We start from the raw sequence: 27647 nt of genomic DNA, 5'->3' as shown, positions 1-27647 counted from the left end.
CACATAAAAATAAGAACATAGGGAGGGTTTTAAGACAAACTTGAGAACAAACATACAGATAAGACGGAATTGTCTTTATTTATCCTTACGTTGAATTTTTGTAAAGATCTGGTAGCTTAAAATGGTGTTAGAGGTTCTTTAGAAATGTATAAAATGCATGAACTATTGGATATATGCTTGCAGTGCTTTTGATAAATCTGGTCATTTAAAAACCCAAACAATTTATTAATTTTAGTTTTGACTGCAATTATGGATACAGAGATTTGTTTCCAAAGGCAATAGTGACAGTTTTTAAACCCAGCAGTCCCAAATTCAGCTGCAAAAAATGAAGCAAGTAAAGTATGGAACACAATTGGTCAGATGCTGAACAAAACATGCTCAATGGACAGATGAGTTTTGCTGTCATGAAAGAAGAAGAAACAGCAAAGTAAGGCTCCGGAAGTAGATACCAGCTGAACCCGTCACCAAGAGAAGATCGAATCCATACACTTACTTGGGCATCAGGGGCTTGCCCATTTACCTCTTCTGGAGCAACTACTACTGCGTCACCTCTGACTGGCTAGAATAACAAAGGGTTAGATGCATTTCTTCTTACCATGTTTCTGTAATGTTGTGGTTACAGAGGACTTTAACAGGCAATGCTAGCTAGATTCCTTAGCCCCTAACCCTGTTTTTACACTTGTGAACTTTTTTCAAATGAATCCAATCCAGATAAAGCATACCTCCCTCTTTCAAATCTACGGAGCCCCTTAAATACTGTATGTCAGTTTAGGGCAAATGTGGAGACTTCTCATTTCCTCGGGTGTTCTTTATAGGCTTGCTGCAATTCTGAAGGCAGGCAACAACTTTGAGCAGGTCCTGTTAGAGTTCACTGGTGGGTGCTGTTTGACTGATTGTGTGGAGTGAAAAATCAACAAACATTTAGAAGAGGGAATGGCCTTAAGGTTCTCCAGAAATTGGGGTAAATGTGGATTAAATGGGAGGAAATTATACACTGGCATTTTGATGCTGGCAGTGTCAAGAAACGTGCATGTATGAAGAGTTTTGATTCCACAATACACACCTGTCTGGAACTTCTAAGTGCCCATTATCTGTTGTATGACTTATGGAGGTGGTGAGTTTACTCTATAGTTCTGACTGTTTCTAATATGGTGCCTGTTGCAGGGGGTGGGAGTAAGGAAGGGAGGTGAGATGGTGAGATCATGAGAGGAATTGCTCCACCGTAGGCCACCAACAAATGTTGCGGTACTCTAACTACTCTGTTTGGCTATTTCAAATACTTTACAAATTAATCCCTTCTAGGTCATACTTTATACCTCCTCCCATACAGATTCAAAAATACCCTTCTTACCAATTTAAATAATTTCCTCAGATCCTTAGTTTTGCTGGGCTTCTCATCTCCTTTGGACTTTACTTCTGCTGCTTCCTGACTTCTGCTTTCGACTTTAGCTGGGGCTTGGGGAGATGCTTCGATCCTCTCCGTGTTTATCACCTCGATGTCATCTGTTGGAGTCTGCAGGTTATTTGTAACAAATGTTAAGGAACAGTGGAATGCATATAGATAAATTAAGATGGCCTACTTTAGAAATTCAGAATCTCTTATGGGAATAAGAGCCATCATCTCAGAAGGATGAACATTTATTTCAAACTTAAAGAGACAGATTTTATAGGAAACAGGTTGGATTTTTGCACCCTGGATGCCACTCCCACCTTCTGTGAAACACAACTAGATTTTAGAGTTTCCTTGGAGAAAATCCTTTCTAGTAACTTCCTGAATATATTTGGCTGCTTATAAAAGCTAACAAACTGCTTCGTTGATATAAACTACTTTGAGATCTGTTCATAGTCCACAAATGACTTAAACAAACAGACCATCAGATCCCTTCCCAAAGAAAATTAGCATGCCAGGTGGAAAATTAGGTTAGAACCTTTTCCCCTGGCATGCTACATTTCTACATGCATGGCATTTATTTTTATGTAAGGGAAACTTCAGACATGCCATCCCGCCTACCTGCAGCGTGAAGTGGTATAGTATAGCAAGAGTACACCAAGTGATTTCATTGAATGTATAGATAAAGCTCACATTCACATGCCCATGGTATCTGTAAATATCGCTGCTCAGTCCACTTTTGGCATGGCAATGGTGGAGTTTCTGCAACACTGTGGTTAACAAAGTGCCAAGGAGGTAAGCTATGAAATCCCTACTGCCTGTTTACTCACTGGTGCGGTAACCCATAACATTAGATGTTGGGGAGGAACTGAATGTTAGGCAGCAGAGAGTTGCTGCTGAAAGGTGACAGTCCGTGATCCACTTCTCCCATTTCTCCTTGGTAGCGTGAAGTGAAATTTCCCATGGTATTGACCAACATAATGTGCTACCCTGCTGCTGACCAGGGGGCAGTCAGTTACGTGGAGCAGAGTTGGGGAAACCCATAAAGCTGTGTTGCCAAGCATGTGGGCAAGATTAGCAAAATAGTCACAAGGAAAAAGGAGAAAACTGAACATAGAGCTGCTTTTCTTGCCAGCAGCCCATTGTTTGCATCACAATGTGCAGTTTCACGCTTAAATTCAAGAGTGAAGTAACCATTAGCTACTTAGCCTGTGGTGTTATTAACAGTAGTAATAGAAATTACATCAGTTGAGGACCCCTCCAGACATTTTGCGGGTGTTCATTAGTGGTGGATTTATACTGGACAGTCCACTTTATTAATTGTTGGGAGATGCCACTGCAATGTTGGAAAGGAGTCTGAAGGGGCACACTTGTGCTATGGCACAGCAAATTATGACCAGCGAACATTTGTGGTATGGAATGTTACAGGGTTTCAGGAGGAAGTTGGGGAGATGCACTGTTTGGAAATGCATCAGTACGTTTGCCCCACTGAAAGCAGGATTGCAAATAATCGCCCCGATACGACCATCAGCACAAATAATCATGAATTCACATAAAATGGATGTCTGGAGAGGTCCTGAGTTTACTGACAAGACAGTTAGAACAAATAATAAATTAGAAAATACACAACCTTAAAAAGAACCAGCACCATTATTAGCGGCTGTGATATGGTCACCATGTCATCTTCAACTTTTATTTTACTCTTAGTATAAAATGTAATGCAGCATTGCTATATTGCAACAAAAGATGACCGAACAGAAAGACAGAATACCTTAAATCACAGCTATGAAATAAAATACAGCATGCACATTAAAATCCAATGGCACTGTTCAAAGAAACCCTTGTAACCACTCCAGAACAACAAATATTGATGTGGTGCTTGTCAAACTGCATCCCCATTGATGTAAATTTTATTAGCATATGGCATTAGCTGTTGCAGTGATGCAATTAAATTTGGTCTTCCAGCTCACCAGATGTAACCAGTTATCTAGCTGCAGGAGTTTGTTCTCTTCCCAAAGCAGAATGTATCCTCAATAAGGCAGAGCAGAAGCAATCTCCTGGGACTTCGTTTTTTTAAAAACAGTATAGTGTGGGATCATATTACAGCCAGTGCTGCTACAGCTGTAGCCCAAATGCGTTCTGTCTCTCATGCTATGTTGATGCAGTGGGTTTAGTTTCACCAGTGATAACAGTTGTATCCTGGGAGGAAATTCCAGGCACGTCTGGGTTCAAGGAGAATATCCAGTCACCCAGGAAGCCTAACTGACTGGCTATTTTATGGCTTACCAAAGACATAATGTTGCATTGATGGTACCCCTGCTACTGATTTGGCTCTCATTTGCTGATGACAGTTACTGTTGCTGATAGGGATACCTCAGCTGATGTGTTAATAGAGGTATGTTTGATGTAATTAAATCTAGCACAAATAAAAGCGGCGTTTGATGTTTCAAGTTGCTATTATATTGCAGGTTGCTTTGAGCTTTTGAGAAATGGACAGGGCATGCGTATAAGACAAATGAGCAGTTATTTCCTTTAGCTCTGCTGCTCAATGAGCAATTTTTGAAGTCATTGACATGTGCAAGTAAATAAATAAAGACTCTCCCATGGAAAACCTGCATTTAATCTGGTTTTGCTGTGGCATCATCCATTCTAAGAAGCCTTTCAACACTGGGTCAACCCAGGACCTATCGTGAGGTATATGAAAAAACTCCTATAAATAAATCTAGCCAGAAAGGAAAACGGCTATCCAGAAAACCCACACGTACCTTTTTTCGAAAGAATTTACTTAGGGGTGTAGGAGTAGAAGAAGATCTCTCCTTTGTTATTATTATTTCTTTTGGAGTTTCGTTGGTGACAATCACTGTCGCTATGGCTGGTTGTGGCGCAGGAGGGTCAGGAGCCCTTGTGTTCTGCTTTGCGGCTGGACTCTCCTGTGGTGGAGCGACGTTTGCTTCCGATGTCACGGTAGCAGTGATTACAGGCTGCTCAACAATCTGGAAACATACACAAGAATTTGTAAATAGACAAAGGGCCATTTAAAGATTTGCAGAATGGGGCGGTGCTGGCCCACGCCAGATATTTACCTCAACACACATTTAAAGCACACTGCTTCCCCCCAAAGAACCATGGGAACAATAGTTTCTTAATGGTGCTGGGAACTGTAGTTCTGTGAGGGAGAAACTGCTGTTCTCAGGATTCTTGGACGGGGAGAGTAATGTGTGCTGAATGTGTTTTCAAAAAGTGGGGGGAATAAAAAGGATGGGGGAAAGAGACAAGATAACATGACACAACTATAGCTTATGAAAGAGCATCCATTCCTACATTTTTATGCATACCCTGTGCATTATGGCAGCCTTCCCCCAATTTAGTGCCCTCTAAAAGCTATGGTTTTCCCAGTAGTGATGTATGGAAGTGAAAGCTGGACCATAAAGAAGGCTGATCGCCGAAGAATTGATGCTTAGGAATTATGCTGCTGGAGGAGACTCTTGAGAGTCCCATGGACTGCAAGAAGATCAAACGTATCCATTCTTAAGGAAATCAGCCCTGGAGGGACAGAAATCACTGGAGGGACAGATCACGAAGCTGAGGCTCCAATACTTTGGCCACCTCATGAGAAGAGAAGACTCCCTGGAAAAGACCCTGATGTTGGGAAAGATGGAGGGCACAAGGAGAAGGGGACGGCAGAGGATGAGATGGTTGGATAGTGTTCTCAAAGCTACCAGCATGAGTTTGACCAAACTGCGGGAGGCAGTGGAAGACAGAAGTGACTGGCGTGCTCTGGTCCCTGGGGTCACAAAGAGTCAGACACGACTAAACGACTAAACAACAAAGATGTTTTGGATTACAATTCCCAGCATGGCAGCACTGGCTGATACTGCTGAGAACTGTAGTACAAAACATCTGGAGAGTACCAGTTGTGGAAGGCTGGGTTATAGCATGGGCGAAGAGGAAATGACTTTTATAGGAAATGACTTTTAAAGTCACATTTTGGGCACATGATGGCTCTCTATACATTTGGATACTTAAGATATGGTAACCAAATTCTACATGGTGGATGCTGAGATCAAAGAGCACATTTTTGTCTATTTTGATACAACTGGATGCCATTTTGAATCAAGATGGTGGGCTGTGCACTGTTCTGCACTGATTTTAACCACTAGTTTCAAAATGGCACTGATTTTTATTTTTTTAAAGTTTGTACCTGAGCAATGCCAGGTACAAGACTGTTAGCTCTCTATTAAGCTGAAACTTGTAGAAATGTTCTTTGCAGCTGGAAACTCATGAATGCTTTTCAACAGTGTTACTCACTTTGGTATTTGCTGCCTGCTGGGCATCTTTCTTTGCCTAAAAGAAGAGAAAATACACATACACAAGTCATTTGGGGTTTTGTTATTCCATACAACCCAGTACCTGTGATTATGAACAGGGATAGAGTCACACGATCAGTTTGCCTTACGGTAGATATGATGAAACCCTATAACTTGGAACAGTGTTCAAAACTCCCATTGTTTTAGGTGCATTCTGCGACAGGGGATTTCATTAGTGTGAGCAGTTTCTGAGCTCTGGGCGCAGTACTGCTCCTGAAATTTCAGATTAAAACTGCAGACTGGAAGGAAAGGAGGACCTTTTTCTGCCTCCCCACTTCCAGCTACTCTCGGAAGACTGAAGAAGAGACCCTCTTAAGAATATTAGGGGGGTGGGCAGGGGAAGGACCGGACCTTGTGAAAAATGAACATAATATTTTAACTGCAGTTCATTCATTTTCAGCTTTGTATTCTTGTTATTAAAAAGTGTGTCTAGACATTTTGCTGGTGTTCAAAGTGACAGTCATTGCAACTGTTCCTGTTCCACCATAAATTCCTAGTGAAAGTGACCATTTTTGAAAACATAGTATGCATTCATAACTTCCATTGTAAATTTCTCATACAGTGGTACTTGGGTTACATACGATTCAGGTTACAGACTCGGTTAATCCAGAAATAATACCTCAGGTTAAGAACTTTGCTTCAGGATGAGAACAGAAATCATGCTCTGGTGGCACAGCAGCAGCAGCAGGCCCCATTAGCTAAAGTGGTGCTTCAGGTTAAGAACAGTTTCAGGTTAAGAACAGACCTCCGGAACGAATTAAGTACTTAACCTGAGGTACCACTGTATACAATAATGAACTCCTCATGTAATCCCAATGCACCAATGAACTTGTATCCAGCTATTAGTATTTATGTTATTTCGGTTGTTTTTTTTTAGAAAACATACTTTTGGTTGAAATTAGTATTAACGTTATTAAGACCTGAAAAACAATGTTTCCCTGGTTCAGAAGGTGACCATGGTTTTGAGGAAGAATGTGCTGGCTTCAGAAGATATGAGGTACGGGGACAACAGGAAGCAAGACTGGCAGCTCCTGTTCACTGTGCCAGTTTATAAATTTCATAGTGAAGTTTGCACATCTCCCTCTGTGACAAGATGCACATCTTGCTGATGTGTGAGCATGCATCTATCAATGTATATATTTAATTAGCAAAGCATACTATGAAGCAGCCTTTTCCCAGCTTGATCCTCGTGTCTACTCAGACATACTTACCCCTGAACTACCTGAGATTTATTTCTTTTAAAGCACAGTTAGGGCTGGAGCCTCAAAACTTTTCTCTTGACCCTAAATAGGATCTTGTAGTTACAACTTCTATAGCTCATCCCCCTTCAGGTGAATGTGTTGATCTTTCCTTTTCAAATACAGCAACTGATACGATACTTTCGTTTCAGAGCAGCCTAAGTGCCTTTCCCACTACCATTCTATTCCAAATCAATGCACTTATTATGTAATCCCCTCTACTCCCAAAAATTCCATGTGGGTGTCTCAGTGGAATTTCTGCACTCAGAAATTAACTTCATTTTCCATCCACAGCTCAAGGGTCTTTGTCTATATGCATTCCTCAGGATAGAATGCTCCCATTCTTTTCCTCCAAACAAAAATATTGATACCTAATATTGAATAATAATAATAATAATAATAATAAATTTTATTTATATCCCGCCCTCCCCAGCCGAAGCCGGGCTCAGGGCGGCTAACAACACTAAAACAATACAACATTATAAAACATTATAAAAATGAGTTAAAAACAAAATTAATGGCAACCATAAGCTAAAGTCTTGAAAAGATTAATAATAAAGAATAATAATACGTTGACGTTATCAAAATTAGCCATGCATTCATTCTGGGTCTTTACTGCTGACTTGCAGCTACTGCTTTGCTCTACAAGTGTGAGGGAGTTGCAGGGAACCAGCTGTCTACAGTTATCTGAAGACTTATCCTAAAGGAGCAAGATTGTAGCTTGAGGGTACTCTTGGATCCATCATTGTCACTGGAAGCGCAAGTGGCCGCTATGGTGTGGAATGCTTCTTACAAGTGGAGAGCACATTCAAATTTCCCCCTTTCACTGATGGGAGTTATATAGAATTCTGTTATTCTATATTTCAATTTTACAGTGCTGGTCCAGTAGCTTTCTGGAGTGTCTTCAAGACTGCTAGAAAGAAACACCACAAATAGCACAACCACTGGGCCACCTACCTGTTGCAGGATCGTTAATATAATGGCACGTGAAATTCTCTGAACGCTTTACATGCAGGTCAGGTCTAATTTTAATAGTCTCTTTTTGACTTCATTGTTTGTCAGATTGAACCTCAGGTTAAAGGCAGCACGGGCATTGTTAGTGAGAGGGAGTTATTAACACAACATGGAAAATGGTCAATATGAATTGGTTAGAGGGTTTTCCTTCCTGAACCCTGAATTCACAGATGTTGCTTAAGGAGTAGATTTCCAGACTCTAAAACGCTCAAGACGCCTTCTTTCTCCCTCCCCACTAAGCCGGATTTTGCCCTTCAGGGAGTCTGATCCTTGCAGTTTTTCATTCTGCGTCAACAATGCGAAGACTCATCTGCTGCCATTCAGGGTTCCATTTTTGTTAGTCTCCAGTACCAACCTTATGCCTGAACAGTTTGCTAAATGTACTGTGTCCTAATCTGGGGCTGTCTGGCTTCTTTTTCTTGGTGCCTTTCACGTGGGAATCGGCCGCCGTCTTCTCAGAAAACTGCCCGCCAAGGCCTGTTTGAGATCCCTTTTGGGCGACATCATTCAAAGCTGAGTCTCCACTGCAGGCTCTGTTGTCCTTTCGCTCACAACTTTTATTTACTTAGCAAGATATATATATATATATCGCTTAATCCAAGAAATATCTCTATGGCAGAGGTTTGCAGAACAGCGTATAATACTCATTTTAAAAAGCCTTTAAAAAGGGCAGGTAACAACAGTATCAAAATATGGATAAAAATCATCAGCTCTCTTAAAAAAAACCCCCAAATGTACATAATACAATCACACATCCTGGTATAAAAGGTAAAGGGACTCCTGACCATTAGGTCCAGTTGTGGCCAATTCTGGGGTTGCAGCGCTCATCTCGCTTTATTGGCCGAGGGAGCTGGTGTACAGCTTCCGGTTCATGTGGCCAGCATGACTAAGCCGCTTCTGGCAAACCAGAGCAATGCACGGAAATGCCGTTTACCTTCCTGCCGCAGCGGTACCTATTTATCTACTTGCACTTTGAGGTGCTTTCAAACTGCTAGGTTGGCAGGAGCAGGGACCGAGCAACAGGAGCGCACCCTAACGAAAAAAAGCTTTTTAGCAGTGTTGAGTACAACCTAGGCCAAATATTAACAGGCAGGGAGTTCAAGAAAACAGGTTCTGCACACTCAAAAATCAATTGCTTACAAGTGCAGAACAAATCTTTTGTGACACTTGTAAATGTGCCTATGCATGAGAAGAATTATATGCACTATAATGTCATAAAATAGTACCCATATTTACACATCTCTCCAATGAAAAGGACTCTGTGTTTCACTTATTTAAGAACTATCTCACTGTCTCTCCCCCAAAACATCCTTGAGGCTGGGCTGGTGAGCCTCTAATACAGCCCCCTCCCTGGTCACCCCCCTTAGCAGCCCTGCTCTTGAGCGCTTTTGCCTGGCTGGAATGTGTCCTTGAACTGTGATAGTGTTTCTTGTTTGCCTGAGTGGAAAACAGAGAGAGATGAATTTCTGAAGAAACGTCTGGCTTTGGTGTGGCTGGAACGCAGCCCACTGAATAAGGTCAAGAGTTACATCTATCGGCCTACTTTTTTTAATTTCATTACATTGGGCCCCACATGCAAGTGTCATGTGTTTCCCAGAAGGCTGTCCATGAAGAAACGTGGCCTTTAGGACATAAAAATGTCCCCTACCCTTGTGTTAAGGTAAATCATACAGCGCGGGGGGGGGGGGGAATCACTATTATAACCAGTACTGCATAAGCACACCATTCTGTGCACTAGTCAAACCTTCAGCCTTCATGGAACCCTTTCAAATATTGATTCATCTGCTGAGAAACACCTACATCTTTGGGGTGTCGCAGAATGTTTGGCAAAGGCATAAAAGGCACATGCTGAGCTTTGCAGCAGTCCTGGATGAACGCAACTTAGAATACATGTTTTGAATGATGTGTGCTGCACTCCTGAGCATAGCTGTCAATGTTTCCCCTTTCTTGTGAGGAAACCTATTTGTAATAAGGGAATTTGCCTTTAAAAAAAGGGAAACGTTGACAGCTATGCTCCTGAGCCACTGCTTCTCATCATGCAGGGCCAAGAAGGTGGCAGACACACAAAGATGCTTCCTTTTCCTACATAATATCCCAAGTCCTACAGCCCCAAAACAACTGGGAGCTTGCCACAGGTTTCATGATGCTCCCTGAGAAAGGCTGCTCAGAAGCAATATACTATAATTGGGAGTCTCCTGCTGCTTATGCAAACTGGTCCTTCTGCCAAGGATGGTCATATGCTGTTGGGAGCTTTCTCATTTTTCTTTAGTCTGTTTAACTTCCTGTTTAGGACTAATAGTCTAGAAGACAGATGTCTTGTGGGCCACTGTACTCTCCAGAAAATGATCTAGGGGCCAAGAACAGCCAGCTTCCTAATAAAGCTGGTGCCACCTAGTGGTAAAGACCTCCCAGTTATTAAGCATGTGCTCAGGCACAACATTATACATAAAAAGGTAAATTTATATATAGCAGAAATGCACCATTATATGCAGAATTTAGTTTTCTGCCGTCAATGAACGCTTTCAAAACCAATTGCACAAATGTGTCAAATTGCGAAAGAAATATTTAATATCAAAGTCCAGGTCCTTAATAGGCTGGGGCTCCAGCTTGGTAAGAGAAGTGCTGAAACAGGCGAACAACAAATTAGTTCTAAGGGCCATTTCATACATTGAACAGAAAAAAGCAACTCCCCAGACACAAAACCCTCTGGAACAGGGAGTTGCAGCACCCCTTGGTTTTCTCACACATGCACCTATATGAAACAGGTACTCTCAAATATATATTTGCCAATTTACATTATTGGCATGCACCTGAACACCCTCTGCCCAGGTATAGTCCTTAAAAATGTAGCAACCCCACTCAGCTAGGAATCTGGTTGACCATGGGCTAGTCACTGTAGCTCAGTGTGAGCTACATGACAAGGTTGTTGTAGAGATAAAAAAAGGCAGTGATTTGGTATGCTACCCAGAGTAACTTGAAATAAAGGTGGCATGAAAAGCAGTAAGTCAGATAAATAAATTGCAGTAACCAACAACACAGGTCTTTAATATTGCCTGACATCAAATCAAGTGCAATTATTTGCAATGTAGGTTGGGTTGTGCATGCATGTGTGAACCAGTCCCAAAGTACACATGAAGTCAGTTTAGAAAAGTATCCCAAGAAAAGGGAGGAGGGGTCTATATTGAACTTATATTGCCAGGATCCAATCACTCACCTTGTCCTCAGTGTCACCCTTGGAATCTGCTTTGCTTGGAGATACCTTTCAATTCAAGAAAAGAAAACAATCCATGAAATGTGCAATATTCAAAACCAGACATGAACTGAACGAGAATTTAGCTGGAAGAGAAACATTAAGTGTGCAAATTTTAAATTGGGATAACTCAGCTCATGAGATTCCTAATCTTGGGGTCATGAGATTGAGCCTCATGCTAGGCGAAAGATTCCTGCATTGCTGGGGGGTGGGCTGTATGACCCTAGTGGTTCCTTCCAGTTCTATGGAGGATTGGACAAAGGCCAATGGTGTTCGAATGCAGAGACAGACTTGTGTTAAGCACTGGAAAGAACAGCCTAATTGTAAAAGTAATTCAAAACTAGAACAAGCTACCTAGGGAGATTATGAAGTATTCCTCAAAGGCAAATTAAATGGGCATCTGTCAGCATGAAGACAAGATTGTAGAGCATCCTTCCCCCATAGAAATCTGAAAGGGGTAAGATGGAACCATAGTGTCAGGGAACTGCCATCAGCTCAGAGGCGTGAGGTGGAAGGGCAATTGTGTTATAGGGAATCTCTGAAAATCTTGCGAAGCAGTTCCTCCTCTGGCGAGGAGGAAAGCCCCACCTTCAGTGGAGAGGAGGTGGTGGGACCAGGGGATGCTAGGGAGAGCCTCAACATAGAGCCTGAGCAAACCGGAGAGGAGGGAAGTACCCCTTTGGCAGCGCCCATTCTGCGCAGTAGGTTTCGGCGCAGGGAGGGGAGGAGAAGGCTGGGGGTCAAGCGACTGTTATGCTGGGGGAGGTACAAGGACTGACCACTCCCAGATTCTGCTGACGACTGAGCCAGACATGAACTTACGATGCTCTTCACTGTAAATAGTTTGCACTAAGAAGAAAGCCTGGAAAAGACAGGTCGGAGTCTTGCCTGTTTGCTCTCGAGCAACCACACCAGCACCTGGCACATAGGATTGTAAAGTGGGAAGGGACCCAAAGGGTTTTGGAGCTCAGCTCTCTGCAATGCAGGAATCCCAGTTACAGAATCCTAGCTGTAAATGATAGCCATCATGGCTTGTGGTGTGCCCACTCTTCTTTCCCGTTATGCTGTTCCAAGAATGCAAGAACATAAGTGCTCTGTTGGGTCAGGCCAAAGCCTGCCTGCCAGTCTGGCTCAGTGTTCCCTCAGCAGCCAATCTGATGGTTCTGCAAGCCTGCAAGCAGGGCAAGGCAAGGCAGGAGTGCAACAGAACTCTCCCCAGCATCTAGGATTTAGAGGCATGATGCCCCTGTTACTAGAGGCAATGGATTGTCTAGTAGCCATTGATAGCCTCACTGTATTCTCCCTGAATTTGTCTAATCCGCTTTTAAAGCCATCCAAATGGGCAGTCGTCACTACATCCGATTCCATAGTCTTAACTATGTGTTGTGTTCTCTCTCGCCTGCTCTGATTCCCCCATCACTATTCAGCTTCAATGATTGGCCCCAAGTTCCAGTATTGTGAGAAAGGGAGAAAAACTTCATTGTCCACTCTCGCCATACCTTGTGTCATGTTATGCTGTTATGTACTGAAGTTCTCACCCTGGGCTAGCAGGGGGATACTGTAGATAGTTGTGCAAATAAGGGATCAAAAGTGACATTCAATGATTGGATAGTTTTAGAAAGTTGTTACAGTAACGTTGTACTGGAGCTCTATCTAAGCAGGCTGACTGAACCCTTCAGTTCAATAAACAATAGCTGTTTGAAGAATTGCTGTGTCGTCTGATATGTTCACCCACAACTTAACATATACACCTCTATCAGGTCCCCTCTTAACCACATTTTACCTGCTAAAACTGCATAGCCCCAAATGTTGTACCCTTGCAGCTGCTCCAGCCCCTTGATCATTTGGGTTGTCCTTTTCTAGCTTGATGATCTTCGTTTAGTGCTGTAGTGGCCATAACTGTACACAATATTTCAAGTTTTCCATTGCCTCTAGCCATGTATATTTACTTAGGCTTTAAAAAAATATTGCAAAGCTTGTTTCACCAGCAGTTAAGCAATCACAGGCAATAGTGATTTCCTAGACCAAGTCTGATAGCAATCCTTTGCTTGCTGGCCTTGGAGTAAGCCCCACAGAACTCAATGGGACTTATGTCTAAATAAACATACTGTTGTGAGTCTTGAAGGGATGGGGTTAGGCTGTATGCCCAAGTCCCTTCTAATTTTTGGATCCAGCAAGGATTCAATTGTTGGAATAGCCAGGCCAGCTTCTTAGTGTGTTAAGAACCCTATCTGCTTTTGCATCTGGCCACCCCATGGTGAACCAGTGCACTACTTTGAACACAATATTTTTGTGGCAAATCCAACTAAATTGACTAATACTTAAAAAGCAGACAAAGACAAAGTGCATGTTAGAAAACATTTCTTGGTAACATTTCCTGTCATATTGCAGAGATGTTTTTATTAGATTTATTACACAACCCTATGCATTTTTATTCCTAAATGAGTCCCCTAGTCCTCCGTAAATGGAAACAAGTTCCATTGAGCCCAGTGGACCTTCTCTCTGAATAAAGATGCCTGTGATTCCACTGTTAATGTAGCTTTCCTTCTCCTTCCACAACAGCAGAATAATTCTCCAAGGCAGCATCCACACTTCCACTTTTCCTGTGCCTTGAAAGCACAGGTCCAAGTGGTCTTCCATTTGTCCCATGCTTTCTAGACACTGTTCAAAGTGGTTTTGCCTTTGCTCTACTGCTTTCACCTGGAAAACCTGCTCTTTAGCACTAAATCGGAACAAATGGCAATCTGCAGAAAATCCAATTGCCATTTGTTCCGATTCAGTGCTAAAGAGCAGGTTTTCAGTGCTAAAGAGAGTGGATTTTCTCGGGGGAAAGCAGTGGGGCAAAGGGAAGTGTAGATGAGCTTTTAGTTGTGCCTAGATGGAAATGCTTGAGTAGAAAATAACAAATGGTTTTAATCTGACCTTCACAGCTAATGAATAAAACATCCCCATTCACATTTAAGATATATTTTTTCTAGTTAAATTACATTTCAAATTTCAGGTAGAGTAGCTAAATGCAAAAGAGGGCAGGGCTCCTGCTTCTTAGGTAATTGTGTAGGAGTTTCAACAGGTGTAGCTTGCATAATAAGCTACACCCACAGAAATGCCCTCTCCTATACATCTATTAAAAGTGCTGAATTACCATCATTTTTTTGCATCTAGCTACACAACAAATAAATTGCTTTCTGCTTCGGTCAACAACACCTGATACTCATTCTATTGAATATATCAGTTTTGGTTTTTCTCACTTTCTTGTTTTTCTAGTCTTAAGTTCAGTTCTCCATGTTTCCACATCGGTTTGCAGTTTTGTTTTTGTTTTGTGACCCCCCCTCCCCTCCATTTGCACCTTTTGTATGCAATTGTGCCCGATATACCCATGTCTGCAAAGCAATTTTTTTGTATTTTCACTGCCATATGCATTTTTGTACACATTGCATGGAGGAAGAACTGCCTTGCAAAATTCAGAGAAGTGCAACTGTCAAAGGACAGTTTGATTCATGTAGTGTTTTCCAATGTGCAAATGAAATAAATTTGCCTTTAAATGCACACTAAATTTAATCCCCCGCCCTACATACATTGTTTGCAACCATTTCACGTTGATCTCAACCTTTGCAGCTTTGACTGTGTTCGTTTGTGCTGCCCATGTGATGCAAAACACCTCTTCCCTCCTAAATTTCTCTCTGTAACCACGGGGCAGCAATTTTATCTTACAACAATTCATACATACACCAATTCCATTCTGATAAAGTGATGGCAAAAATCTTACCAAGGTTTTAAAGAAACTCATGATGACAGAGTCGGAGTTGTTATAGTCTGTCCCAGCTGCTGCTGTCTTAACGTTCTCTGGCTTTATGTCTCCTTGAGCAAGATCCTCAGCAGCCAAGCAATTGACACCTGCTGAATCCGGCTGCAGAGTGTTTTGATTGCACTCATCTATTACGTCCTGTATAAAAAGGGAGCACAATTCGGTCAGTTCCTCGCTTGTTGAATGCCCAGTAGAAGATTGTAAAAGTAGCCTGTTTGTCACTTGCATCATGTTGCTCGCTGAGCCACAATCCTAATTCCATCCATATTTCTTCAGCCTACATATCCAGAACAATTGGGCATTTATGCAAGCCCCGTCTAATATATGCAGCATTTGCTGTTGGCCGGGGGAACATTGTTCCGAACCAGAGAGAATAGCAAATACAAGAAGCCAGGTTGCATATGGCACGCAATCTCCGTTTCTGTTCAGTGCAGCTGAACACTGAATAGCAAGCAACACATGTCTGCAGCTTTGATCTCTGAATTCTTTACTGTCAGTTTACACCACATACAGTTTACTCGTGCTCAGTTTACTATCCTTTTCCAAGGAGGCACACACACACACACACACACACATATTGTGCAAGTTCAGGTTTGTTGGCTTATCTGTTTAAATAAAGCTAAAAATTCAATGTTGCTTGCTTGAGGAGAGGGACACTCTTGAGTCTGAATCAGAGGACAAGGATTCTAAATCTCTGGTGAAGTCCATTAGTGGATGAGCTCAGGGGAATGTACCTTCAAGGATGGAACACCATAGCTCAGTGGTAGAGTATCTGCCTTGCATGAAGAAGGTCTCAGGTACAACCCTGGCATCTCCAGGTAAAGTCTCCTGACTGAAATTCTGGAGAGCTGCTCTCAGTTACTGTAGACAATACTGAGATATTTATTTATTTAAAGTATTTATTTACTTTGTTTATTTAAAGTAAATATAAATTCTCTCTCTCTCTTTATATAAATGTCTCTCATGTTACGTCCACTTCAGGTTACGTTCTTTCAGGTTACGTCCCGCGTGACCTGGAAGTACTGGAAAGGGTTACTTCTGGGTTTCGTCGCTCACACATGTGCAGAAGCACAAAATGATGTCACATGCATGTGCAGAAGCAGCAAATCGCAATCCACATGTGCGCAGATGCACCGCTGCAGGTTGCGTTCTTTTCATGTTGCGAATGGGCCTCCGGAATGGATCCAGAGGTACCACTGTATATATATCAGATATACACAGTGGCAGAGCATTCCCAAATTTATTTCCTTACATTACATTTCTATGCCATTTTTCTTTCACTATGGAACCCAAAGTGGCCCACATACACAGATCAGAGCTGCCTAGCTTCAGTAAGATGGTGGTCTCATGTGCCTTCAGGCCATAAGAAAATGATATATGCTTGACCAAAGAGGTCCAAACAACCTGTGGCAAATCTGTTATTATTATTTTTTAAATGAGGTTTCCTCTAGTATATAAGCATGGAGAAATTATATTACATTTTCTCAGGCCTTAAACGTTTGTTTTCTTTATGAACCTTCTTCTGTCTCTAACTGTAGGCTGGAGGGAGAGTGGCAGTTTTGGCTGGGGTCAACCCTGTTTTATTGCAGCTTGCTTTCAAATGGTGCCAAAAACACTGATGTGCAAAGAAATGTACAGCTGATTGGTATGATGCACAGAAGCCAAGTCACAGTCCAAAGTTCAGTTTTGGCACCTGCTATGCATCCACCCACTCCTCCTCCTTCCGACAGTTCTGAATTGATTTCATACCTTCCAGCCATTCAGAGATAAGGAAAGGGGTTCTCTTGCCTGCTTGTAACATGCACTACTGAACATTGCTAAAATCTACCTTGTACTGAGTCAGACCATTTGGTCCATTCATCCCAATAATGTCTACACAGACTGGCAGAGGCTCTCCAGGGATTCAGGCAGGGAGGCTTTTCCAACCCTACCTGGAAATGCTGGAGATTAAATCTTGGACCGTCTACTTGCAGGGCAGATGCTCTGCTCTACACATGCTCACAAACCAATTAATATCCTCCAGAAGCACTGAAGACCCCTCCCACACCTGCTGTGTGCAGGGTGGGGGACTTAGACTTCTGCTCATATGAACCACCTTACCTCTGTGATTGAGGGGGTCCAGGGCTGTGTGACATCATTAAGGCATTTGTACATGACATTGGCGTACAATGCGGCGTGCTGATGTTGCATGTGCATGCTACATACTGGTGTGTGGACGCCCCGCAGCATAAGCGCATGGCTGGCAAAGAGGTTTGGGGGCCCCCTGACCCTCTAATTGAAAATTAGGGGGGTTGGCCCCCACAGCTCCACACACTTGGTGCCCGTGCTTCTGGTGGTCACAGCAACAAAATATTAAAATACAATAGACCATCAAACATTAAAAGCTTCCCTAAGCAGGGCTGCCTTCAGATGTCTTCCAAAAGTCTGCTAGTTGTTTTTCTCTTTGACATCTGCTGGGAGGGCGTTCCACAGGGTGGGTGCCACTACCGAGAAGGCCCTCTGCCTGGTTCCCTTTAACTTGGCTTCTCGTAGTGAGGGAACTGCCAGAAGGCCCTTGGCCCTGGACCTCAGTGTCCGGGCAGAACAATTGGGGTGGAGATGCTCCTTCAGGTATACTTTTAGAGCTTTAAAACCAACACTTTGAATTGTGCCCAGAAATGTACTGGGAACCAATATAGGTCTTTCAAGACCGGTGTTATGTGGTCTTGCTGGCCGCTCCCAGTCACCAGTCTAGCTGTCGAATTCTGGATTAGCTGTAGTTTCTGGGTCACCTTCAAAGGTAGCCCCACATAGAGCGCAATGCAGCTGAGAGATAACTAGAGCATGCACCACTCTGGCGAGAAAGTCTGCGGGCAGATAGGGTCTCAGCCTGCATACCAGATGGAGCTGGTAAACAGCTGCCCTGGACACAGAATTGACCTGTGCCTCCATGGACAGCTGCAAGTCCAAAATGACTCCTAGGCTGTTCACCTGGTCCTTCAGGGGCACGGTTACCCCATTCAGGACCAGGGAGTCCTCCACACCTGCCCGCCTCCTGTCCCCCCAAAACAGTACTTCTGTCTTGTCAGGATTCAACCTCAGTCTGTTAGCCATCATCCATCCTCCAACCGCCTCCAGACACTCACACAGGACCTTCACCACCTTCACTGGTTCCAATTTGAAAGAGAGGTAGAGCTGGGTGTCATCTGCATACTGATGAACACCCAACCCAAACCCCCTGATGATGTCTCCCAGGACAGCCAAAAGGAGTGGAGGATCAATGGAGCAAAAAAACAGCATGGATATAGGCTCGGTGCACTTAAAGGAGCAAGCACCATCTCAAGACAAAGACTGGGCATCCATTCATAACCTTTTCTAACTGCAACAAGACATCTGGAACCTGCCAAATGCACATGTTCACTTGTGGAAGAATGTATTTTGCTGGCATTGTTGCCAGCTCCATTATGTGGCGACGGCGTTTCTTTTTCTCATTGTACCAGCATGTTATGTAAAAATTCAATCTTTAAGCAATAAAGAGATTTTTTAAAGAAGAAGAAGAAGAAGAAGAAGACAAGCACCTGGTAGCCCTGGGAACATGTCTATGTTCTACCTATGTTCTACTGGGAGACAGGACATGACTCCTGTGCTTTTAATAGTTGTGTAGGAGAGGGAATTTAAGCAGGTGTAGCTACACCTGCTGAATTTTCCCTTTTCTACCCAACTATTAGAGGTGCACAGCCTTGTCCTCTTTTGCATATATGACCATCGTACTAGCCAGGTAAACTTTAATTTGGAACCATCACGTGCCCTCAGAACGTGGGCTACTAGGCCGCTACCAAGGCTATAGTCAGATATGAGGATTACTGGGTTGGTTCTCCTGGTTATAATGCTAGTGCTTCTAGTGTTCCTTTTAAACTGTGGTACCTGTTGCATTATGGAACTGTGGCCTTTTGATGGATATACCTCCATGTCATGCTAAATTTTTAATGCTAGGATACCGCCCCAAATTTCACCTCAGAAAATTACAGTGCAACTTTCCTGTAATTTTCTGAGTTAATAATGAGGTTGCTAACTTGTTTTTCTTTGTCTCTCTGGAAACAATTAACATGCAAACAACATGCTAAACATCCACTAGATTCCAAGTTGTTTTTACATCATGTGAAAGATCACAAAAAATGTGGAAACTATCAGGTAAGGAAACATCAGAGGGAATTAAGTGCTGTCTGAATGCAGCCCAACTCTTCTAAAGACGTGGGAGATTTTATTCACAGATAGTTTGGCATTAAGAAACATCATAATGCCTTCAAAATCATGATAATGTTCAGATGGCCTTTTGAAATATGCATATTTTTTAGTTTGTTCCTAAGCTTCTCCTTAGGGTACTCAGTACTTAGATAAAACCAGCTTTGTATTTGTGTGATATTTGTGTAAGTTTTATTTCTTGTCAGTTCTTGTTGCAAATGACGGCACCCAACTGCTACATCCCAAAAATTTACACTTTTTTAATTTTTGTGTGCTTGGATGTTTGCCCCTATATAAGAGCAATTTCAGGCATTGCAGGGGGTAAAGCAAAATCTACTATGAATCTATTTAGTATTTGTAAAATTGGTACATTGCTGAGTCTGTTCTGCCCTCTCTCCTTCCCTCCCCTTCTTATAAAGAATTTATAGAGAATGGTTTACATATTATTAAGAGGGAAACATACATCTGAGTGGGTCAGCTGTGGGTTGGGGACAGAGATTCTTGATATGTGTGAAATTTTGCATGCATGGAATTGCAGTATAACAAAAGTTCTTCTTAGCTTCATGGAAAGTTCATGGAGAAAAGGCCCATTCTCCGGCTGGCATCCAATGTGTTAAATGAATCTGTTTTATTAGGTGAAAGCACAAGATAATGCCTGCTTAATCTCTCCCGCCTACCATTTTGCAAGCTGACCTCCAAAAGTTACACAGATCAGTTGGCTTGGAATGTCCTAATACGTTGTTTAGAAATGTCGTGTAATAAGAAACTTAATGCAGCGGTCAAGAGCAGCTGCCAAAAAGTAGTGCGAAGGCTTTCTAAGAAAAAATAATGTGCCGTATAGAATGTGCACATTTTTTACCATTCTTTGTCATCGTAACAATAACGATAAAGATATAAATGAGGCAAGCAAAGCCTGCAGTCATTGTGCCGCACTTGATGCGAATCAAAATGTGATATTGTGATATAAATGAATGTGTAGCAAGAGTCAACTAATAAAACTGTGGCTTTGCAAGAGAAATAATTGTTTGTACGGCAGCACCTTTATTGGAAAGCAAACATTTTAGCGTCACTTTGACATTCTCCTTTTCCTTCCATGTAGGAAGAAATCTCCCTCCTTTATTTTGATTAATTAGTTCCAGGCCAGGCCAGGGAGGGTAGAGGCAAGTACAGAGAGTTATTCTTACTATTAAATTTGTAGTCCACTCTTCCAAGGAGCTCAGGGGTTGTGCAATAGCCCCTGCTATTGCTTGTATAGTTAATCTAGCTCAGAGATCCTAGAGGTTGTAGTGAGAAGCAGGTTTTGCCATCTCTCAATGGGAGTCAATCAGAACTGAGCCAATTTCTCTTTCCATATCCTTAATCCATCATCTGCATAGCTCTACGTCTTAGGGTGTCTTCAGAAGTGCTCCTGGTGAGCCCGCTACTGATCCATAGTCCTCCTACCAATTGGGAAGTAGGTAAGTAGTAGAGGAAGAGGGGAAAAACCCCCACACTGGCTCTCATAGGTATGAACATTTGTACGCACTCTTAGCCATGGAGACTATATAGGGACATTGACACACAGAGAACGTGGAACTCCTTATTAGACAGGCAGACAGACAGACAGACAGACAAGAGCCCTCTTCAGGCAAAGCATTAGCCTAGCAGCAAAGACGGTGTCCTTGCTCCACTGACACCCTCCATTGTGGTTTCAGTTGCCTTCCATGAATTGGAAGGTGCAAGTATGGCAATGAGCAGTAGAGGTGACACACTCATACACACTGGTCCTTCCCTCACATGTTTAGTACTAGGCTAACAATGCCTGAAGAGGGCTAGATATATAATATAAAGTCTGCATACCGCTCTAAAGACAGCCCCTAATTGGAGATGTATGTGGGGAAAGAGGCTGTCCCTGGAAGCCAGAAAAAATTCTGGAAGCCAGAAAGCTTGTTTGTATGGTAACTTTGTGTGTGGTAACTTCGACACAACAGGGGCCTAAAAGAGTTATGAACAGAAAGGCTTAGATTTGTGTGCTGAGTGGGTTGGGCTTTTGGGGGTAAGCTGATGACAAATAAGACATCTGTTGGTTTCATAAGCATTTCTGATAAATAAAATTCCTGGCTGAACTGCTGAAGAAAGGCCACAGAGCTATGCAACAGAGTGGGATTCAGTCACATACTGGCAAATTCTGGTTGCGCAACAATGGTTGGTTGGGAGAGCTCGTGCGACAAACCTGCTTCTCCCAAAGACCAGAGTTTCTGCAGTAAGGAAAGTGATGGAGAAATGAATTAGAAAGTGTGGGATAACACTTGCTTCGATTCAACATCATCTAACCTCCCCACAAGCAAATCAGAATAAACAACCAGCAATGTCTCATCTACCTGCAAACAAATCAGGATGAATGCTCAACAAACAGGTGATATTGGAATGTGTTGGGGGGGGGGCTATTCTGAGGATGGTCGTTTCACTATTTGTCCTGTCAGAGCTGCTGAGACATTTTGATGCCTGTGGCAAAAGACAAGATGGCTACCTCTCCCAGTTACAAAAACCGAACCATATTGGCAGCTGAACCTTACTTCAGCACTGGCAACAGAGCATCCTCCTTCACCACACCTGAGGGTTCATTTGGAGCAGGCATGTCCAAAGCCTGTTTCTGGGGCTTAATCTGGCCCACCAGCCGACTTAATCTGGCCCCCGTGGCACTATATGTCCTGGGCTAAAAGCTCAACAAGTTTGGTCAGCCCTCACGCATGTTCACTTCATCAAATCTGGCCCTCTTTGAAAAAAGTTTGGGCACCCCTGATCTAGAGGGTGCATAACAGGCCACATAGCTCATACAGCTCCATCCTTCAAAACCTCACCACCAATCCACATCCTCCAGTATCTGTGCCCTGAGGCTGCCATGTCACTCTGCTTAATGGTCTGGCCCTGCAGTAATCATCTATAAATGGCGTTTCCGTGCGCTGCTCTTGGTTTTGCCAGAAGCGGCTTAGTCATGATGGCCACATGACCCAGAAAAACTGTCTGCAGACAAACGCCAGCTCCCTCAGCCAGTAAAGAGAGTTGTTCGCGACTGGACTTAAATGTCAGGGGTCCTTTACCTTTACCTTTATATCATCTATATCTATTTTTTGGGGGGGGGGTATAAAATCTGTAGTACAAGGGGGAGGGAGTCAGCACTACCCATTTAATTTTTTGTACATACAGAATATTCTGGTTATTATAGTCAAGTCAAGTTTTATTGCGGCAAAAGCCAGTGACACAGAACACCACAAGATCATACAAAAGGAAATCAACAACAGCATCAAGAAGAAGAAAAAAGAAAAAAAGAGAAAATTATTACGCAAGGGAGCTTCGCAGTGTGCCGTTCAACAAAAGAGATTTACGCTTCCTGATTGCTAAAGTGCAAAATTTGGCCACCTCATATGATATTGAGCTTGAGGAATCTTCCAGAAGGTATTTTCGTAGAATTTCGGGGGAGGATTCCAAATAATGTTGAAGGGGTATAAATTTTGATAAAAGCGGCAAAATAAGTTGAGCTCGTTCTTCACTATAGAGTTCGCAAAATAGAAGGATGTGAGTGACAGATTCTACCTTATTAGACATACAGGGGCAGAGACGCGCATGCATTGGTACCCGCGTAAATTTGCCGTACAGCACTGCTGAGGGCATTGTCTCAAAGCGGGCTCTGGAGAAAGCCCATCTATAAGCTTCGTTAGTGATGTTAGTTAAGTAAGGGGCAGCTGAAAAATTAGACCAAGCTTTTAAAGATCTGGTTATTATAAAATGTGTATGTGTTAGCATCAGCTCTGCCATTTTGGGTGGGTATAATGAGAAGCTATATGAAAAGCTTGTATTCTTGCCAAGCCCTTTTTTGTTCCCATGAAGAGCACGGCTCACTCAGTGAAACATTTCAGTCACATAATTTACCTTGGCTTGAATAGCGAACGCTTCATCGGTTCATGAATCCTGCCCTTGTTTTAATTATGCAGCTTCCTGAATGTAGTTTTGTGGTGCTTGAAAATAAGGCCATGGTTCAGCCAAACACAGAATGCCTGTGTAGTTCCTGGACTGGAATCTAAAATGGAGGCATCTCTCCCTCTCTCTCTTTCCCTCCCTCTCAGCAATGTTAGTTGTTGTTTGTTGGCATTGTGACATGCGGAAAAAGCTTTGAAGTGATTAAGCTCCCACAGAAGCTATCAGTCATGGCTTACTTAAAGAGTGAAGTGTGCCTGAAGCAAAATCTGGAAAATTACGATTAAATCAAATATTTAGACTTCCAGTAGAAATATCTCATCTGTATACAGTAATCAGATGTTCAGCTTTCTGCCGTCTGTCAGAGGCCAAAGATACCAATTTTATCGAAAGTATGTTGATTACCACTGAGCTTTTTATTTGAGCCTAATTCTGCCCACCTGAACACTTGTATAAATAAACCACTTTGGAATTAATGGGAAGTCAAATAAGAGCTGCAGATTGCATTTATTTCAGAAGATATGTCTGGAAAAGTAAAGATCTGCCTCATAAAGCTTATGGCTTGATGGCAAAATAAAAATTATTAGCATTTCATAATACTTGGAATTTCAAGTTCTACACACAGTTTTTTTGAGTAGACTCTCAACAAACAAACAAAAACAAACAAACAAACAAACAAACAAACAAACAAACAAACAAACCCTGCTTCCTATACATTATCTCAGTAACCATATCCTGGCAGTAAGCACCCTAGGCTCCAACTGCTTCTAGTTACCAATAAATATTGCTGTTTTCTGGAATGCATCCATGGAAAATAATTGGGTGATATCTAACTAAGTCAATGGGCCCATTCTGAACATGGCTCATGTTGGATATCATTTACTGTTGCTATCTTTTGCTCTTTTGTATGCCTTCTTATAATTTTAGTGCTATAAGGACCAAAGTAAAACGCAAACATTAATTGCATGAATGCAGTTAAAATCCATGGTTTGGTGTATGTAAATAGGAGCTATAGGAATGCCCAGGACATTTTGTTGCCTGAAGCACAGGGCAATATGGCACCCCTCTCATTCCAGGAAAAGAATTTGACTAGATTGGCAGCTGAATCTTACTTCAATACAAGTGACAGGAAAAACTTCACTCAGTGCACCAGAGGGCTTCAGGGTAGCTTTGAGGATGCAGTTCTGAGCTCCAAAACATTGCCAACCCTTCCTGCTGCCCAACATCTGTTGCTTGAGCCACCTGCCTCACTTCATTCCACAAAACTTGACTTTACCAACTGGACCAATAAAAAACTAACTGCAATCCCAAACCATGTTTCGTCCAATCAATAGGGGTAGTCACTGTGGTGACGTACAGATTTTTGTTGGACTACAACTCTCATCAGCTCCTGCCAGCATGGCCAATGATGATGGAAGTTGTAGTCCAACAACATCTGGAGGACCCCATGTTGGCTCCTCTTGCTGAATACAGTAGTGAATTTTGTCTAGTGTGGCCTGGTTAGGTCTTTTGCAGTTTTCTTGCACAATGAATTACCATGTCCCATAGTATGGTGACAAAAGTGTGATGTAGTAAACAGTGTGATGTCAGTAAACAGCCAAACTAGAGAACTGAGATATGCCAGAAAGACAAAGGAGAGTAATCAGTTAAATTTTCTGCAGAGTTTAAGGGCCAACATAGAGGGGATGTAACTTCCCTCTCTCTCCAAATTCATAGAATTGTAGAATTTGAAGCGACCCTGAGGGTCATCTAGTCCAACCCCCTGCAATTGCAGATGTGCTTGGGTGGTGTGAATTGCACCAGGGCCATAGCTGGGGAAAACATTTTCCCAATCTCAGTTGTTTCCCTGAAAGTGCTACTTGCCTTACCATGGAAAACACACTAGTACTTATGTCCTATCACTGACATTAAACACAGAAGATCCAAGGTTCAATCCTGGCATCTCTGGTTAGGAAAAGACCTGCTGATAGAAAGACCTCTGAGATTCTAAATGACTGTTGCCAGCCAGAGTAAACAACACCAAGCTGGATGGATCAATGTTCTGAGTTGGGATAAGATGGCTCCCTATAAGAAAAATGTAATCAGATGAAGGTCAACCATAGTGGAAATCCAGTTTGGTTTGTGTGTGCTTCAAAAAAGAAAAATGAAAGTTGGAATATCTAATCATTCACATCTTATTTAGTTTGACCTTTGATAGAAGGGCATGAGACTTTGGAGAGCTACTGTCAGACAGGGTGGATAGTCTTCAACTAAATGTAACAACAATAAATGAAGCCCTGTAACTCTCAGTAATGGAATAAGCCACATAGGATTCTCATTCCCCAGAGGTTTTTGGTTTTTTTAAGCCATCAGAATGTTTGGGGGTTATGTATGAAGTATCCAAAATATATGTTGCTAGAAATAAAAGCTATTGGGTCTTTACGCTCAAAAATCAACTGCAGGCAAACTCAAAACGCAACATAAAAATAAAAAGGTGGGGTACAAGAAAGATTATTTTAAAAACTCCCCCCCCCCCCCGATTCACAGAATCCTATTAGTAGTAATTCCACCTTTTATTTTAAAGAGCAACCTGGACAATAAATAGAGTTTACTTCTTTACAAGCAGGTGATGGGGTTAGTTCAAAATGCATGGCTGAATTTAAACTGTAGAAATGGTTGTAATCTCAAGAGTATTATCCAGAAATTGCTCTAGGAAAGTGAAAGAAGTCTACTTTGGTTTCACCTTGCCTTCTCCATGTATATAGTTTCATGGTGAAACGATATACATAAATTTGGTGGCACCTGCCTCACACTAAGGTCACCACAAGTTGACCAGTGGCTGAATCTTGAACACCAAACCCAAAGAAGATAAGAACGCAAAAACATAAGAAGAGCATTGGTAGAAATGTCTACAATTTTCACAACTTTTCTTATGATAGAAATATTTCAGGTAGTTGAAATTGTCACCACACCTTAATTACCATTCAGTGAGACTGGGGCAGGGAGCAGGCAGTGATGCTCAGTGGGCCAAATTTGGCTTCTGGGCTCCTAGTCAGCAAATTGTGCTGCGGAGCTAACATTGCAGCTGCAGTGGATTATTATTTCTCTCCAACAGGTGGCTGTTCCACCAATGTCACTCAACGGGGATTTAGCTTCTTATCACATTGTACAGTGTGACGCTATCTTGTCCCATTAAAAAAACAAAAACACCTCCAGACAGACTTAATTAGAGACAAATTATACCATCCTGTTTTGTTTACTTGCCTTCCCCTGCAAGACATTCTCTGGCGTGCTTTGTAATCCTGCAGTTCCTTCTGCTGTGATAATGACACCTGGATTCTCTTCCTTCACCTCCCCTTGGCTTTGGTCTTGTGCTTTGGTCTTGTCTTTCCCCCTTTCCACTTTGAAGAGTCTGTCGAAAAAGCTTAACTCTTTGGGCTTGGACAAAGCGGCATCCTCCTCTTCTGCCTTCCCCGGTGCTGTGAGTTCAATTTCACTGAGAGATTCTTCCCTTAGGCTTTTATCTGAAGCTTCCTCTGTCGCAGCTGCAGCAGGAAGGTCCACATTCTCACTCAAGGCTTTGTTCGCTTGGGGTGCTTCTGAGCTGACATCAAGCTGAGCCGATCCAGCCGATGCATTTGCTGCTTTCTCTTCGGTACGTCCTGGTACAGGCCGTGAAAATGCAAAGACAAAACGAGATTTGGCAGCTGGTGGGGCCGCCTTGGCCTCCTTCCCAAGATTATTTCCACTGGCCTCAGAGCTGGAGCTGAGCTCCATTGTCTTCTGGGAAGAAACGGCCACATTATCCTGGACAACACTCACTCTTGCATCCACTACAAGTACAAACAAGAAAACAGCAATTATCCATCATGACAGGAAAGATGCACTATTAATCATAGCTGCCTGCGTATTTAATGGACTGATTGTAAACTGCAATGGCTAAACAAGCACAGTGTGTACGTGCCATTCTCATTACAAAGTGTGAGCTTTGGCCTATCCGCTTACACATGGAATATGGGTTGCTGAACCCCACTGTATTGTCATTGTTGACTATTTATGGCCCACACTTTGATGACACTGGAATGCTCCCTTAAGCTATAGGGCAAGGATGAGGAACTCTTCCTGGCCAGCTGGCCAGATCCTTATCTCCCTACCTCTGGAGAGCTAAATTGGAAAGGTGAGTGTCCTAGAAACAACAGATGATGCTGTGCTTTGAAGCCCCGACTGTTGGGACTTCAAAGTGCAACATGGAGGTTGAAAGCTCTTTTGCAAACAGCCCCATGCTGCACTTTGAATGTCCAAAAACCAGATGTTTAAAGAGCAACATGGGGCTGTTTGCAAAAGGGCTTTTAAATAGCCCAACACTGTATTTTGGCTTTGTATGTTTGCTCACAGTAGGGGGACAGGTAGACACAGCCAACTGAGCAGG

At 42.6% G+C, this 27647-nt stretch overlaps 1 protein-coding gene across 5 annotated transcripts in view; it reads right to left on the bottom strand.

Annotated features, from left to right (window-relative positions):
• The window catches only part of BCAS1 (brain enriched myelin associated protein 1), a 52700-nt gene that overhangs the window by 11381 nt on the left and 13672 nt on the right, over positions 1-27647 (bottom strand). For 2 of the 5 annotated variants that reach the window (XM_081867715.1, XM_081867716.1), the window contains exons 4-11: positions 26483-27051; positions 15026-15202; positions 11224-11268; positions 8365-8499; positions 5699-5734; positions 4156-4383; positions 1352-1513; positions 494-559 (exon numbers count right to left, since the gene is read on the bottom strand). In XM_081867715.1, the coding sequence (XP_081723841.1) occupies positions 494-559; positions 1352-1513; positions 4156-4383; positions 5699-5734; positions 8365-8499; positions 11224-11268; positions 15026-15202; positions 26483-27051 (1418 nt within the window). The remainder of the gene's footprint in view (positions 1-493; positions 560-1351; positions 1514-4155; positions 4384-5698; positions 5735-8364; positions 8500-11223; positions 11269-15025; positions 15203-26482; positions 27052-27647) is intronic. The other 3 variants (XM_081867717.1, XM_081867719.1, XM_081867718.1) reach the window with 2 other exon arrangements.

The sequence above is a fragment of the Podarcis erhardii genome, assembly GCF_964252035.2.
Source record: "Podarcis erhardii genome assembly, chromosome: 6".
In the NCBI taxonomy this organism is placed as follows: domain Eukaryota; kingdom Metazoa; phylum Chordata; class Lepidosauria; order Squamata; family Lacertidae; genus Podarcis; species Podarcis erhardii.
Note: the sequence above shows the minus strand (reverse complement) of the source record. Positions and strands in the feature narration are given on the sequence as shown.